The 17,717-nt window shown below is 41.9% G+C and overlaps 1 protein-coding gene across 3 annotated transcripts in view; it reads right to left on the minus strand.

Moving 5' to 3' along the window:
• crebbpb (CREB binding protein b) overlaps positions 1 to 17,717 on the minus strand; it is a 161,525-nt gene that overhangs the window by 23,318 nt on the left and 120,490 nt on the right. For 2 of the 3 annotated variants that reach the window (XM_073060085.1, XM_073060083.1), the window contains exons 20-22: positions 14,186 to 14,296; positions 7,833 to 7,889; positions 6,797 to 6,874 (exon numbers count right to left, since the gene is read on the minus strand). In XM_073060085.1, coding sequence (XP_072916186.1) covers positions 6,797 to 6,874; positions 7,833 to 7,889; positions 14,186 to 14,296 — 246 coding nt within the window. The remainder of the gene's footprint in view (positions 1 to 6,796; positions 6,875 to 7,832; positions 7,890 to 14,185; positions 14,297 to 17,717) is intronic. The other variant, XM_073060086.1, reaches the window with a different exon arrangement.

Below are 17,717 nucleotides of genomic sequence, written 5' to 3' on the forward strand. Positions count from 1 at the left end.
AAACCTGGCCAGCAGGAGCCATCTCTGCTCTTCAAGACTGCTTTGAGCACACTGACTGGCGCATGTTCAGGGAGGCTACAACCGATGGCGACTCTACCAACTTAGAGGAGTACACAGCATCAGTGACCAGCTACATCAGCAAGTGCATTGATGATGTTACTCTGTCCAAGACCATCACTATACACACTAACCAGAAGCCATGGATGACCGCAGAGGTGCGTGCGCTGCTGAGGACCTGCGACTCTGCCTTCAGAGCAGGCGACAAGGCAGCTCTAACAACAGCAAGGGCCAAACTGTCCCGAGCCATCAGAGGGGCAAAGCGTGCACATGCCCAGCTAATCCACAGTCACTTCCAGGACAGCGGCGACACACGGCACATGTGGAAGGGCATCCAGGACATCACCAATTACAGGACAACATCACCTGACTGTGCAGGTGATGCCTCCCTCCCAAATGTGCTGAATAACTACGCCCGGTTTGAGGCAGAAAATGACATGACGGCGAGGAAGTCCACCCCTCCTACAAATGATCAGGTGCTGTGTCTCACTGTGGCCGATGTGAGAAGAACCCTGTGCAGGGTCAACCCATGGAAGGCAGCTGGACCAGACAACATCCCTGGTAGAGTGCTCAGAGGATGTGCAGACCAGCTAGCAGATGTTCTCACTGACATCTTCAACATCTCCCTGAGCAGTGCCACCATTCTAACGTGCTTCAAGGCCGCCACCATCGTCCCCATGCCGAAGAAGTTTTCGGTGTCCTGCCTAAATGACTACTGTCCCGTTGCACTTACATCCATCATCATGAAGTGTTTTGAGAGGCTCGTCATGAGGCATATCAAAACCCACCTGCCCCCCTCACTGGACCCCCTGCAGTTTGCGTACCGTCCAACCACTCAACAGGTGACGTCATTGCCACCACCCTCCATCTGGCCCTAACCCACTTCGACAAAAAAGACACATATGTTCAGATGCAGTTCATAGACTTCAGTTCAGCATTCAACACAATCATCCCTCATAAACTGATTGGAAAGCTGAGCCTACTGGGCCTGAACACCTCCCTCTGCAACTGGATACAAGACTTCCTGACTGGGAGACCTCAGTCAGTCTGGATCAGGAGCAGCATCTCCAACACCATCACAATGAGCACGGGGGCCCCCCAGGGCTGCATGCTCAGTCCACTGCTGTTCACTCTGCTGACCCACGACTGTGCTGCAACACACAGCTCGAACCACATCAAGTTCGCCGATGACACCATGGTGGGTCTCATCAGCAAGAACGACGAGTCAGCTTACAGAGAGGAGGTGCAGCGGCTAACGGACTGGTGCAGAGCCAACAAACTGTCTCTGAATGTGAACAAAACAAAAGAGATGGTTGTTGACTTCAGGAGGGCATGGAGCGACCATTCTTTGCTGAACATTGACAGCTCCTCGGTAGAGATCGTTAAGAGCACCAAATTTCTTGGTGTTCCCCTGGTGGAGAATCTCACCTGGTCCCTCAACACCAGCTCCATAGTAAAGAAAGCCCAGCAGCGTCTCTACTTTCTGCGAAGGCTGTGGAAAGTCTATCCTCATCACATTCTACAAGGGTTGTATTGAGAGCATCCTGAGCAGCTGCATCACTGCCTGGTTCGGAAATTGCACCATCTCAGATCGCAACACCCTGCAGCGGATAGTGAGGTCAGCTGAGAAGATCATCGGGGTCTCTCTTCCTGCCATCACGGACATTTACACTACACGCTGCATCCGCAAAGGAAACAGCATTATGAAGGACTCCACGCACCCCTCATACAATCTCTTCTCCCTCCTGCCATCTGGGAAAAGGCTCCGAAGCATTCGGGCTCTCACGACCAGACTATGTAACAGTTTCTTCCCCCAAGCTATCAGACTCCTCAATACCCAGAGACTGGACTGACACCTTGCCCTATTGTCCTGTTTATTATTTATTGTAATGGCTGCACTGTTTTTGGGCACTTTATGTAGTCCTGTGTAGGTCTGTAGTCTAGTGTAGCTTTCTCCGTGTTGTTTTTGTTTACGTAGTTCAGTCTAGTTTTTGTACTGTGTCATGTAACACCATGGTCCTGAAAAACGTCGTCTCATTTTTACTATGTACTGTACCAGCAGTTATGGTCGAAATGACAATAAAAGTGACTTGACTTGACTTCTGATGCCTCCCACCCTTCTTAAATAGCGGAGTAACATTTGCAATTTTCCAGTCATCCTGTACAATGCCAGAATCTATCGATTCTTGAAAGATCATTGTAATGCCTCCGCAATTTCTCCAGCTACTTCCTTCAGAACCTGAGGGTGCATTCCATCAGGTCCAGGAGATTTATCCACCCTCAGACCATTAAGCTTCCCGAGCACTTTCTCAGTCGTAATTTTCACTGCACAAGCTTCACTTCCCTGACTCTCTTGAATGTCCGGTATACTGCAGATGTCTTCACCATGCAAAATACGCATTCAGTTCCTCTGCCATCTCTGCATCACTCATTACAGTATCTCCAGCATCATTTTGTATTGGTCCTATATCTAACCCTGACTCTCTTTTACTCTTTATATGCTTAAAAATGCTTTTAGTATCTTCTTTGCAGCCTCCTCTCATAATTCAGCTTCTCCTTCCAAATGACCTTCTTAGTTTCCTTCTGCAAGTTTTTAAAAGCTTCCCAATCTTCCCACTAGTTTTGGCTTCCTCTCTTTTGCTTTTACTTTGGTTCTGACTTTATTTGTCAGCCACGGTAGTGTCCTTCTTCCTTTTGAAAATGTCTTCTTATTTGGAATATATCTGTCTTGCACTTTCCACTTCCCTCATTTTTTGCAGAAACTCCAGCCATTGCTGCTCTGCTGTCTTTCCTGCAAATGTCCCTTTCCAGTCAACTTTGGCCAGTCCCTCTCTCATGCCACTGTAATTTCCTTTATTCCACTGAAATACTGACACATCGGATTTGATTTTATTCCCTCTCAAGTTTCAATGAGAACTCGATCATATTGTGATCACTGTTCCTTAAGGGTTCCTTAACCTTAAGCTCTCTTATCACCTCCAGATCATTGCACAGCACCCAATCTAGTACAGCCAGTCTCCTAGTGGGCTCAACAAGAAGCTGTTCTAAAAGCCATCCCTTAGATATTCTACAAATTCTCTCTGGAGTCCAGTACTGACCTGGTTTTCCCAATCCACTTTCATGTTAAAATCCCCAACAATTATCATGACATTGCCTTTCTGACACGCCTTTTCTATCTCCTGCTGTAATTTGTAATCCACATCCCAGCTGCTGTTTGGAGGCCTGTATACAACTGCCATTAGGGTCCTTTTACCCTTGCCATTTCTTAACTCAACCCATAGAGACTCTACACCTTCGGATCCTATGTCATCCCTTTCTAATGATTTAATATTATTTCTTATACACAGAGCCACACCACCCCCTCTTCCTACTAACCTTTCTTTCCGATACACCGTATATCCTTGGACATTCAACTCCCAAAGAGCCTCCTTTAGCCAAGTTTCAGAGATGGCCACAATGTCTTATTTGCCAATCTGTAGCTGAATTTCAAGATTGTCCATTTTATTCCTTATGCTGTGTGCATTCAAATACAACACTCTCAGGCCAGTATTTGTTGCTTTCTGTTTTAACTGCACCACACCTCTATTGCCCTGTAACTCATGTCACTGGCTTTGATTAAGCCTCATCCCCTGCCTGTTCTTTCTATAATTTCTGTTGCATGCTATCTTTGATTTATTTCTGCTTTCCCCTTCCTCAGCCCTATCACTCCAGTTCCCATCCCTATGCCAAATCAGTTTAAACCCTCCCTAACAGCTCTATTAAACCTGCCTGCTAGGATATTGGACCCCTTTGGGTTCAGGTGTAACCTGTCCTTTTTGTACGGGTTGTACCTTCCCCAGAAGTGGCCCCAATGATCCAGGAATCTGAATCCCTGTCCCCTACACCAATCTCGCCTGATCATGCTATTCTTGCGCTCGTTAGCACGTGGCACAGGCAGCAATCCTGAGATTACTACCCTGGAGGTCCTGCCTTTCAGCTTCCTACCTAACTCTGAATTCTCTCTTCAGGACCTCCTCCTTTTTTCTATCAATGTCATATTCTCTTGAAAGACAAGAGAATATAAACTGAACGCAAGGTTAGGCGTAAATCTGAAGATGGTCTCTCTAGGCTTTAAAACAAGATCAGAGCTCCAGTATTATGGCTGCAGCAGATGAGCTGATATCGGAGGTGACTGCACAAACATACACATTTCATTAGAAAATTGAGGAATCAACAAAGCAGACATGAAAAATAGATCAAACTTGCCTTGAAATATTTTGCTAAACATTTCTAGTTAGAGATTTAGTTATGACTCTGCAGTAATTAACGCCAGGAAAACAAGGCACCAATAACAAGGGTTATAAAATTCATTGTCATAATCTAGAACAATCAAACAGTTTTAGAAAGTGATAGGGGCAGGAGGGAAACAAATCTGAATAATTGAGGTTTTTTAAAATAATGACTGACCTGGATTACAGGAAGGAAGTTGTAAATTCTCCAAAGGAGGCGCAAAAATTGACTGCGGTATATATTAAAGACAAAAATTTGAACTTGGCTGAATTAAAGGAACATGGGTATAGCTATAATAGAGTAAATAGGGTGGATCATGGCTGTACACCAGGTCAACCACAGTGTTTGACTGTGAGATGCAATGATGTACTTTGTAGTCAGTGATTCTTCCTGGAATATTTAAAACTCTCAGAATCTCAGTGACATAGAAACCAATTTACAGGTGTGAGATAGGAGTATAAGATGATGAGAGGCATTGATCATGTGGATAGTCAGAGGCCATTTTCCAGGGCTGAAATGGCTAACATGAGAGGGCACCGTTTTAAGGTGCTTGGAAATAGGTACAGAGGAGATGTCAGGGGCAAGCTTTTTTTATGTAGAGAGTGGTGAGTGCCTGGAATGGGCTGCTGGCGACGGTGCTGGAAGCGGATATGATAGGGTCTTTTAAGAGATTCCTGGATAGGTACACGGAACTTGGAAAAATAGAGGACTATGGGGAACCCTAAGTAATTTCTAAAGTACGTACATATTCGGCACAGCATTGTGGACCAAAAGGCCTGTATTGCTCTGTAAGTTTTTTCCAGATCTTCTCTGTAGCGTGCCAGTCGAGAAACAACAATACTAATACAATGTTGTGTTGCCATCCAACTGAGTTGAACAGCACTTTCTCCAGGAGCCTGGTGACAGTCTAGGAGCAGGAGTTCCAGAGCCAGTAGTTCTGGTTGTGAACACGTGGGGTCCATTCCAACAGGGAGCATGCCAAGATATGCAGAGTTAAAATGAAAACTACCCAGACAGAAATAAGAGTTTCCTGAACTCGGAGAAGGAACAGTCTACTTAAAAACAACATATACATGGCACCCAATGGGACAAGTAGAACACCGGAACTCTTGCCTTGCTGGAAACAAGAACACAAGAAAACAGGAGCAGGAATAGGCCGCCAGACCCCTCCAGCTCACCGCATCACTCTACACGACCATGACTGAGCCACAATTCCTCTATTCTGCCAAAACCCCATTGTGCTCAATTCCTTAATTCTTTTTCAAACATTTATCTACTGCCACCTTAAGTGTATAAAACAGTACGGGACAGTACAGATCCTTCAGCCCATGATGTTGTTCTGACCTTTTAACTTACCCTTCCCTCCAACACAGCCCTCAATTTTTGCTATCATCTTTGTGCCTATCTAAGAGATTTTAAAATGTCCTCAATGTATTTGCTTCTACCATCACTCTGGCCACGTGGTCCATGCACTCATCACACTGTTTAAAAAAAACCTACCTCTGACATTCCCCCCCCACACTTTCCTCCAATCACCTTAAAATTATGCCCCCTTGTATTAGCCATTTCTGCCCTGGGAAAAAGTCTCTGGCTCCACTCAGTCTATGCCTCTTATCATCGTGCACATCTCTATCATGTCTCCTCTCATCCTCCTTCACTACAAAGAGAAAAGCCCGAGCTCACTCAACCTGTCCTCATAAGACACACTCTTTAATCCAGGCAGCATCCTGGGAAATCTCCTCTGTACCCTCTCTAAAGCTTTCACATCCTAAAATATCTAATGATCTAGCCTTCATAACCCCCTTGGATAGAGAATCCAGAAATTCGTCAACCTCTGCAAGAAAATAACTTGCACTCAGTTCCATTCAAAATGACAATTCTCTTGCTTTTTAACTGCATCCCTTCATGTGCAGGAGTTTCCCACCTTTTTTATGCAATGGACTAATATCATTAAGCAAAGGGTCTGTCAACCCCAGGTTCCGCTGCTCTAGTGATAACATCTCCACATCTACCCTAGCGTGCCTTCGCAGGACCTTGTACTGTTGAATAAAGTCACCCTTCATTGTTGCAAATTCTAAGAATACCAACAAAACCTGTTTAGCCTGTCACCCCAGGATTGGTCAGGTGAATCTCTTTTGGAAGGTCTCCAATACAAATATATCCCTTTTTAGGTAAGATGGCCAAAACCATGTAGAGAAGAACTTAATACATCTTTACGGACTTCAAAAATCATTCAGTGAAACAGATAACAGTATGTGTTAGGAGTTGTGGATTGAGGGTTGAAGGAATGTGCTTTTAGTTGCGGATTGTACTAGCATCCAGTGTTCATTGCAGGAACAGCTAGAAAGTAAGGGATGGGTATTTTATAAAATTGATATCAAATATGCACAATATAAACTTGTCATGAGGAAACCTCTTAACCCAAAGATCATTTAAAAAGCATACAACCTACCATCTAAACAATACCTACCCTGAAGGCCAGATAGTTTCGTTATGGAGAACACAGATCTGATGCATTTTGCGGCCACATTCTTTACATTCAACAAATCTAAAATAAGGAAATAAAGTTTCAGATGCCAATTGTGCAATACACTGTTATTTTTCCATATTCTTAATTCAAGCAGATAATTTTATCAAATAACTAATGTAACTTCAGAGTAATATAAACCCATAGCAAATTCTGCAGAAGGCCTGGAATGAAATGAATGATCAGACTTTAACAATGGAGACCAGGTGTTTATCTTCAAGCCAAATCTGCCGTAACGTTGTGCACTAACAATAAAGTATGTATCTAAATTAACACAATTCATTAACATACACAAAATGCTGGACAAACTCAGGTCAAGCAGGATCTACGGAAGAGAATGATCAATTGACATTTCCGGTCAAGACCTGGTGAGTTTCTCCAGTATTTTTTGTATGTTTCTCTAGATTTCCAGCATCTGCAGAATCTCTTGTGATTGGGACTTTCCAAAAAGTGCTCATTTCTGCAATCAGATCATTTAAAATGGAACTGGAAACTAGACTAGCCAACTACAGACTTAGGAACTTTATTTTGTTTAGAGATACAGCACAGTAACAGGCTCTTCCAGCCAAAGAGCCCACACCACCCAATTACACTCTTATGACTAATTAAGCTACTAGCCTGTATGTCTTTGGAATGTGGGAGGAAACTGGAGCACACAGAGGAAACCAAGGTGGTCACAGGGAGAATGTACAAACTCCTTACAGACAGCAGTGCAAATGAACCCGAGTCACTGGGTCTGTTATAGCACTACAATAACACCCTTTTTTAATTAGCAGAGCGATGGCTGAGGGTCCACCCCACCATACAATGGGATCACGGTTTTAATTGCACTGCCCCCATGTCCCACATCACTCTGAACATCTCAGTGAGGTCTCCAGCACTTCTTTCACACTCAAGAAGATACAGAAGGGTCTGTAATATCAGTGTCTCAATAATAATGACAAAGGACTGGGGAAAATGATAAAACCAGAACACTTACGGCTCAGGATCCAATGTGTCATTTTTCTTTTTTTCAAACTGATCTTTTGAAATCGTTCTGAAGAAAACATTGACAAAAGTTTAAGCAAGCAAGATGCATTTGCCCATATCTTAGTACAAAGATTACATACTTTATTTAGTATATTATCATCTGGCCCCCACTTGTATGCAATAGTCAATTTTGCTTGTGGCAATAAACTAGCATACAATCTACATGTCTAAGGTTTGCATGCAGGCTTTTATAAACATTCAGCATGAGTTTCCTGATGAGAATTTGAGGCACATCACCTTTAAGTTGTTACTTCCCCAACCTGTTTTATGTCATGGACCCCTACCATTAACCAAGGGGTCCATGGAACTCAGGTAGGGGACCTGTGCCTTATAGGAAAGTGACTAATTTACTTTTAAGGAAATACACACAGAGAATTTTGGAAGTATTGAGTAAGTGAGGCAACCTCTGTGGTCAGTGTGTCAGAATTAACCTTCTGGGTCAATGAACTTTCACCAATACCAGGCAAAGTTTAAAAATAGAAACAGTTTTAAAATGCAGAGGCAGGGCAAGTGTGGAGAGAATAAAGGGACCATCTCAGATAGGATGAAGACCGAGAGAAACTGCGTGACATTAAATGAGGTTTTGTGTTATTGCAACTGAAAAAAAATAGTAATAGGTCACATGGCCCCTTGTGCTTTCTCTGTCTTTCAATAAAGTATTAGCTGGTCTATCATACAGTGGCATGCAAAAGTCTGGGCACCCCTGGTCAAAATTTCTGTTACTGTGAATAGTTAAGTGAGTAGAAGATGAACTGATCTCCAAAAGTCATAAAGTTAAAGATGAAACATTCTTTTCAACATTTTAAGCAAGATTAGTGTATTATTTTTGTTTCTAAATTTTAGAGTTAAAAAATGAAAGGAGCACCATGCAAAAGTTTGGGCACCCCAAGAGATTTCAGCTCTCAGATAACTTTTACCAAGGTCCCAGACCTTAATTAGCTTGTTAAGGCTATGGCTTGTTCACAGTCATCATTAGGAAAGGCCAGGTAATGCAAATTTCAAAGCTTTATAAATACCCTGACTCCTCAAACCTTGTCCCAACAATCAGCAGCCATGGGCTCCTCTAAGCAGCTGTCTGGCACTCTGAAAATTAAAATAAATGATGCCCACAAAGCAGGAGAAGGCTATAAGAAGATAGCAAAGCATTTTCAGATAGCCGTTTCCTCAGTTCATAATGTAATTAAGAAATGGCAGTTAACAAGATTGGTGGAGGTCAAGTTGAGGTCTGGAAGACCAAGAAAACTTTCTGAGAGAACTGCTCGTAGGATTGCTAGAAAGGCAAATCAAAACCCCCGTTTGACTGCAAAAGACCTTCAGGAAGATTTAGCAGACTCTGGAGTGGTGGTGCACTGTTCTACTGTGCAGCGACACCTGCACAAATATGACCTTTGTGGAAGAGTCATCAGAAGAAAACCTTTCCTGTGTCCTCACCACAAAATTCAGCATCAGAAGTTTGCAAAGGAACATCTAAACAAGCCTGATGCATTTTGGAAACAAGTCCTGTGGACTAATGAAGTTAAAATAGAACTTTTTGGCCACAATCAGCAAAGGTATGTTTGGAGAAAAAAGGGTGCAGAATTTCATGAAAAGAACACCTCTCCAACTGTTAAGCATGGGGATGGATCAATCATGCTTTGGGTTTGTGTTGCATCCAATGGCACAGGGAACATTTCACTGGTAGAAGGAAGAATGAATTCAATGAAATACCAGCAAATTCTGGAAGCAAACATTACACTGTCTGTAAAAAAGCTGAAGATGAAAAGAGGATGGCTTCTACAACAGGATAATGATCCTAAACACACCTCAAAATCCACAATTGACTACCTCAAGAGGCACAAGCTGAAGGTTTTGCCATGGCCCTCACAGTCCCCTGACCTAAACATCATTGAAAATCTGTGGACAGACCTCAAAAGAGCAGTACATACAAGATGGCCCAAGAATCTCACAGAACTAGAAAGTACTTAGTAACACCCCCTTTGGCAAGTATCACAGCTTGTAAGCGCTTTCTGTAGCCAGCCAAGAGTCTTTCAATTCTTGTTTGGGGGATTTTCGCCCATTCTTCCTTGCAAAAGGCTTCTAGTTCTGTGAGATTCTTGGGCTGTTTTGCATGCACTGCTCTTTTGAGGACTATCCACAGATTTTCAATGATGTTTACGTTGGGGGACTGTGAGGGCCATGGCAGTCTTTAGCTTGCACCTCTTGAGTTAGTCCATTGTGGATTTTGAGGTGTGTTTAGGATCATTATCCTGTTGTAGAAGCCATCCTCTTTTCATCTTCAGCTTTTTTACAGACGGTGTGATGTTTGCTTCCAGAATTTGCTGGTATTTAATTGAATTCATTCTTCCTTCTACCTGTGAAATGATCCCCTGTTGCACTGGCTGCAATACAAACCCAAAGCATGATTGATCCACCCACGTGCTTAACAGTTGGAGAGGTGTTCTTTTCATGAAATTCTGCACCCTTTTTCTCCAAACATACCTTTGCTCACTGCGGCCAAAAAGTATTTTAACTTCATCAGTCCACAGGACTTGTTTCCAAAATGCATCAGGCTTGTTTAGATGTTCCTTTGCAAACTTCTGATGCTGAATTTTGTGGTGAGGACACAGGAAAGGTTTTCTTCTGATGACTCTTCCACGAAGGTCATATTTGTGCAGGTGTCTCTGCACAGTAGAACAGTGCACCACCACTCCACAGTCTTCTAAATCTTTCTGAAGGTCTTTTGCAGTCAAACGGGGGTTTTGATTTGCCTTTCTAGCAATCCTACGAGCAGTTCTCTCGGAAAGTTTTCTTGGTTTTCCAGACCTCAACTTCACCTCCACCGTTCCTGTTAACTGCCATTTCTTAATTACATTATGAACTGAAGAAACGGCTACCTGAAAACGCTTTGCTATCTTCTTATAACCTTCTCCTGCTTTGTGGGCATCATTTATTTTAATTTTCAGAGTGCTAGGCAGCTGCTTAGAGAAGCCCATGGCTGCTGATTGTTGGGACAAGGTTTGAGGAGTCAGGGTATTTATAAAGCTTTGAAATTTGCATCACCTGGCCTTTCCTAATGATGACTGTGAACAAGCCATAGCCCTAACAAGCTAATTAAGGTCTGAGACCTTGGTAAAAGTTATCTGAGAGCTGAAATCTCTTGGGGTGCCCAAACTTTTGCATGGTGCTCCTTTCCTTTTTTTTTCCACTCTAAAATTGTACAAAACAAAAATAATACACTAATCTTGCTTAAAATCTTGAAAAGAATGTTTCATCTTTAACTTTATGACTTTTGGAAATCAGTTCATCTTCTACTCATTTAACTAGTCACAGTAACAGAAATTTTGACCAGGGGTGCCAAAACTTTTGCATGCCACTGTATATAAAAATAATGTAGAAAACTCGGTTTTGGCCCTAAACATCATGAGTTTATTCCGCTTCATAGATGCTGCCTGACCTATTGAGGTCTTGCAGCATTTTGTGTGTGCTAATATGGAAATTCTTAGAGCCAAGTGAAGTAAATCATGACAGTATAGGACAGAAAAACATATATCAAAGCTGGAGAGGAAGTCATTCCAACAAAAACTGGTGAATAACTGTAATGGATACGTTGGAGCAAAAACCATGGCTAATTTAAGACATAGTTGGAGGAGAGGAAGCAGCGGGGAATAAGATAATTCATCTCAGATTGAGCACTGAACGAATAAAGATTAATCAGAAACAACTTTGATGCATTTACCAATCTCTATGTAAAATTTTTAAGTCAAAGAAAACCTTTCAGCTATTAAAGAACTACACAGAAAGACTCAAAACATTTCCTAGTAATAAACCCCCTACCCCTCTCCCAGATTCACCTATCACCTTGTACTTCTTTACTCTATTTCTCATCTTTTTTCCAGTCCTGATGAAGGGTCTTTGAACAAATTGTCGACTGTTTACTCTTTTCCATAGATACTGTCTGGCCTGCTGAGTTCCTCCAGTATTTTGTGGTCAACCAGTTCCCTTCCACCTACCACTCTCCTCTGTCTAGCAGAACTGGTCCTCACTCTCAATAATTTCTTCTTCAGCTCGTCGCACACCCTTCAAATCAAAGATGTAGTCATGGGCACTCACATGGGTCCTAGCTATGCCTGGCTTTTTGTTGGCTGCATGGAACAGTCCATGTTCTGAGCCTACACTGGTATCACTTCCCAATGCTTCCTACACTGCTGCTTCCTGCACCCAATCAGAGCTCATTGACTTCCATTAATTTTGCCTCCAACTCCCACCCTGCCCTCAAATTGACTTGGCCCATTTCTGACACCTCCCTCCCCTTTCTCAACCTCTCTGTCTCCATATCTGGAGACAGTCTATCTATTGGTATCTTTTATAAACCCACTGATTCTCACAGCTACCTGGACTATACATCTTTCCACTCTGTCACTTGTAAAAATGCCATCTCCTTCTCTCAGTTCCTCCATCTCTGCCACAGCTGCTCTCAGGTTGAGGCTTTTCATTTCAGAACTAATGAGATGTCCCCCTTCTTCAAAGAAAGGGGCTTCCCTTCCACCACCATCAATGCTGCCTTCAGCCGCATCTCTTCCATTTTGTGCACATCTGCACTCACCCCATTCATCAGGAATAGGGTTTCTCCTGTCCCCACCAGCCTATGCGTCCAGCAAATAATTCTCTGTAACTTCCCACCACCAAGCACATCTTCCCCTCCCCTCCACTTTCTGCAGGGATCGCTCCACATGCGACTCCCTTGTCCACTGTTATCTCTCTGGTACTTACCCTTGCAAGTGGAACAAGTGCTACACCTCCTCCCTCACTACCATTCAGGGCCCCAGTGTGAGATCGAATGTAGACTGGGAGACTGCTTCGCTGAGCACCTACTCTCCATTTGCCAGAAAAAACAAGATCTCCTCATAGCCACCCATTTCAATACTACTTCCCACTCCAACATGTCAGTCCATCACCTCCTCTACTGCTGCGACGAGGCCACACTCAGGTTGAAGGAGCAACACCTTATATTCCACCTGGGTAGATTCCAACCTGATGATATGAACATCGATTTCTCAAACTTCTGGCAAATGTACCCCCCCTCTTCACCATTCTCATTTCCCTCACTCTCCTTATCTTCTGACTTGCCCATCACCTTCTTCTGGTGATCCTCCTCGTCCCCTTTCTTCCATGGTCTTCTGTCTTCTATTAGATTCCCCTTCCTCCAGCCCTTTGTCTCTTTCACCGATCAACTTCCCAGCTTTTTACTTCAGCCCTCCCTCCGGTTTCACCTATCACCTATGACCTTGTGCTTCTTCCTGCCCTCCTCTCACCTACTTACTCTGACTTCTCATCTTTTTTACCAGCCCTGATGAAGGGTCTCAGCACGAAATATCGACTGATTATTCTCCAGTATTTTGTGTGTGTCCCTGTATTAAAGGCCTAAAAGAACCACCACTTCTCTCTTCCTTGTTTTGTTCATTATTTACTGTGTTGTATGATGTTGTAAATCCTGGTCTTTCCAATGACCTATTATCAACACTCTTCAAAGACTGTCTGCCTGGTGTCAGTGGTTGCATAACCGGGACTTGTAATATGCATCAGCTGCTTCCATGGCTTCGTGTGGGGGGCATGAGGGAGGTGGTGCTAGGCAGGTGCTGCATCTTGCCCAAGGGTGTCCTACAGGCTAGCGGAGGGAAGCAGCCCCTTATGCCTTCTTTGTTAGCGATGTTATCTCCACTCGTATCTCTCTTCCATTACAACTGTAAAACAATAATCAGGACACACTTCTCTGGCAAGAGAATTACAATGGAAAGTACTAAACTCTCCACTAAAACATGTCTCTGTTGTTTTGCACCATTTCATTGGATTGTTTGTGGAGGCATAGATTCAGTAATGAGTATCAGGAACTTCATTTCAATAGTAACACTATTTGAATGATTAATGTTATATAAGTTGTACTTCAGGAACACACAGCAGCTTTCCAGTAAATGAACATTGTCCCAAGTTACCGGAAATATCCTAATGATGAAAATGGTCTGATTTCAATTATTCATTTGTTTGGAAATATCTTTGCTTCATACAGATGTAAGAGTTAGTGAGATTATTGCCTCATACCCAAACATATTCAGCAAGAATCACCGTCACTTCTCAATGGTGAATTTTTCAATGTAAAGGTTCCCACTGATACCATTTTTAATTAATCTCAGATTATTGTGCTAGAAGTACTCCAGTCCTGCACAGCAGTGGGTATTTGGGAAAACAAGTTCCCAGTTAGGACTTATTCAGGAGGAGATTAAAGGATACAGTTGGTCACGGCAAGAAACAAGTGAAGGTGATACTTACGTTTGTGGCTGAGCAGGGTCGTCACCCAGAGTGACACTTTCGCCTTGGATCTCATTGAAGCACTTCTCACAGAAGTGATACCTGTCAGCAAGAAGGCCATATTTGGGTGAACTGTTCGTCCACACAACACAGCCAGACCAGCAACGGAGCCACCAATCAGAGAAGAGGGCAGATCACCACGGCCAGAGGTTTGGTTGGTTGATTGATGAGATTACGGGTCAAGAATTTACCAGGGTTGGGTCAGGTCAATGTGGACAATGGGGAGGGGAGGGTTAAGAAAAAGGGGGAGGAACAAAACAGCACATACAAAGTAAGACGGAACACCAAGACAACACAGAGCAGAAAGCCAAGGCAAAGCATAGATTAGCATTTGGTCTCATTGGATAGGTTAAAAAGCAATACACTAAATAACTAGATCATTAAAATTTGATTCATGGGCATGTTGCATCTTTGGAATATTAGTGCTTCTACCAAAAATTTTAGTATGTTTCTCAGGCTAGTTTATGGTTAGTGCGTTTCTGCTGAAGGGCAATACACCCATCATTTCACCGTGTACTAAGCTGTCTCTTATTCCCTTTCTGGTTTGTTAAATGCCAACAAGGATCCTCTAAATAAATTAAGAATATATTAAATACCCAATCAATACATTGCAAGTTTTGCCCAGACAACTGTCAGAACTGGCCTTCCTTCCTGCTTATGTCTAGAGCCAAACTTACAACAGGCATCATCAAAGGTGAAAGCTACTCCTCACATGTATTATATGATGTAGGTGAGGAGTATTTCTGTCATTACAACAGCAGCTGGGCAAGGAGGAGATCAAAATGCAAAGCCTCATTTGGAGAAAATTTGAAAAGTGCAAGTAAATCATTCCACAGTTAAAAATATTTAAAAATTTTTGTAACTAAGCTTAATAGACCTTCCTTCCCATCTCAAAGTTTATCCTCTTTAAAAATGGCCAGATTCCAAAATCTAGTCATTCTTCAAAATGTCTTGGCAAACAAATTGCCGGAATAGGACCGACTTGTTCTAGCATTATATTAAATTGAGAGAAGTCACAAATGTACATGCCATCATTCAAATCCTCAATTAATATTTGAATGTCATATTACATACAGCATTTGGAGTTTCTGAACTGTCACGAGTGCTTGTTGATTTAACAAAATTGTTTGTGGTACAGCCACTACATAACATTTTATATGCCGTCTCATGAGTTAGGTGGGTGAGTTTATAATTTAACAAAATCAACAGAACACTGAGCTGAGCTTCTGCCTTCAAGCCTGATCTGCAGGCCACTTACTTAATTTAGTTAAAAATATATATTTCTTGTTGTAAGTTACATTTTTTTATTATTATGCATTACAATGTACTGCTGCAGCAAAGCAACAAATTTCACGACATGCCAGTGATACTAAACCAGATTCTGATTCTAACTTGTTAGTAATGTTTGGGTAAGGCAGAATAAAATGGTTGAGTTAGGCATGGCTGTCAATGTTGGCCCCGCAGGGCCTGTTGATAAGGATGGTCGTGCAGGTTAACAGCTTACTCCTGTACGTACTTAAATTCTTGTTTGCTTTTAAGGTTTCTAATTTTCTGGAATCTTCCAATTTTGTTTTTTTTAGTTTAAATCCTCAGAAGTTCTAATAAAAATGTGAACATTGACAATACAGCTCCTTAAATGGTTTGCATTTTGAAATCTGAATGGAGATAAGAAACAATGCTAAAGACTTGACCATGCACTCTAGACGATTAGAAACCCAAATGCAAGCTAAAAATTTGAGTGATAAAATAAGAAAGAAGCTGGCTGGGCTGCGATAAGCTGCATGGCCACAGAACAAAACAAATCCGGTCACCTGTAGTAATAGTAAGGGTAACTATGCAAGACAAAGATTCACAGGAGTTTGAAGGTGAGGGGTGAGCAAAGGGAACGTGAATGCATTCACAAAGCAGTACCAAATATTACACAGAGGACATATACAGATCACTGTCAAAACTGCATTAGGACTAAGGGTGCCACAATCAACAACATACTCAAACAAAAAATAGATTCTCTGCAATTTACAAATAAGTACTCAGAATTAAAAATCTTGTTTCTGCCCTGTCAAAAACAATGCCTAACATGCCAATTCACTTAAAAGCAGACTTACCTTTCAGTTCTGTTCTTGGGTATTAATGATTATTTAGTCATTGGTGCACAGGGAGATTTCCATATGCTTGTTTATGTAAATGTACAGTACATAACAGGACACTGGACAGAATGGACAAGTAACTCCATGCTCAAGCACGCTCTTTCAGAATGGTGCTGTGCTGACAGCTCCAGTGACCCTTCCTTTGCTTCTCCTTGGCTCAGGCCACTGGAGCTTAGCGATGCTCACTGCCAGCTTGTGCCTGTGGTGGATGCTGTCACACCTTAAGCAACACATCTCAGATATGGACATTCAAGTGCTACGTACTGCATGCACAGGCAGCTTGTAAGATCACTAAACTGATTGAAAATAAATGGTAACCAGATGGATAATAGTGGTATAATATACTGCCATGCAGGATAATGTCCTGGTAAGTCATACAGCTTTATATTCAGGACAATCTTTACAGAAGGGTTGGTTACAACATAGTATTTACTCCAGAGTTTCAACTTTTTTTCTCTTATTGCACAGCAATAAAATGAAAACAATATCCACTACCAGAGATAATGAAGTGGAAAGGAATATTTAAATCAGAGTAATTCAATGTCAGTAATTAAAAGTGGCTGCAAAGTTTATTTTGTTTAGAGATACAGCGCAGGACAGACTCTCCTGGCCCAGTGAGCTGCATCCCCCAGCAACCCACCTATTTAACCTTAGCCTAATCACAGGACAATTTACAATGCTCAATTAACCTACTAACCTGTATGTGAGAGCTGTGGGAGAAAACCTCTCAAAAGTGATTTAATTTAGCAGATTCAGAACAGAAACAAGAGCTCCTCTAACTGTTTAAAAAATATTCTTACAGTCACTATTACCACGCAACAACCTTATTAGACCAGTTTAACCAAACTTAAATATATTCTTAATATCACGGGCACCCTTAGCCTAAGCTAATGTGTGGTTCCTATAAAGATTTAATTATCATGCTATTTTATTGTTAAAATGCTATCCTACATAGACTGTCATTTACAGTAACATATAATGTTTTGATCCAAATTAACATGGAATAACAGGAAATAATCTGTCAAATGCAGTCTTTATATTGAAGAACTGATGTCAATTAACAATTTACCTTGGGTATCCTGATCATGTTGGCGACTTCTCGCCTGGTTAAAGATTAGCCTCTATGATATTTACTTTTCAATTTGCCGAACATTTTGTAATTATAAACACACAAAAAATACTGTAGTTGAAGTATTGAACCAAACTGTTTTTGCTTTACTTTTAACATGGGCACTCTACAAAATAATATATAAGAATGTAAACTCCTGGTATTAAGTACTAATGTAATTTTAAGTGGGCTGTTGTGAGAAATGTTGGAACATTGTTTTGCTTTGTTGTATAAATAG

The sequence above is a fragment of the Hemitrygon akajei genome, chromosome 11 (genome assembly GCF_048418815.1).
Source record: "Hemitrygon akajei chromosome 11, sHemAka1.3, whole genome shotgun sequence".
In the NCBI taxonomy this organism is placed as follows: domain Eukaryota; kingdom Metazoa; phylum Chordata; class Chondrichthyes; order Myliobatiformes; family Dasyatidae; genus Hemitrygon; species Hemitrygon akajei.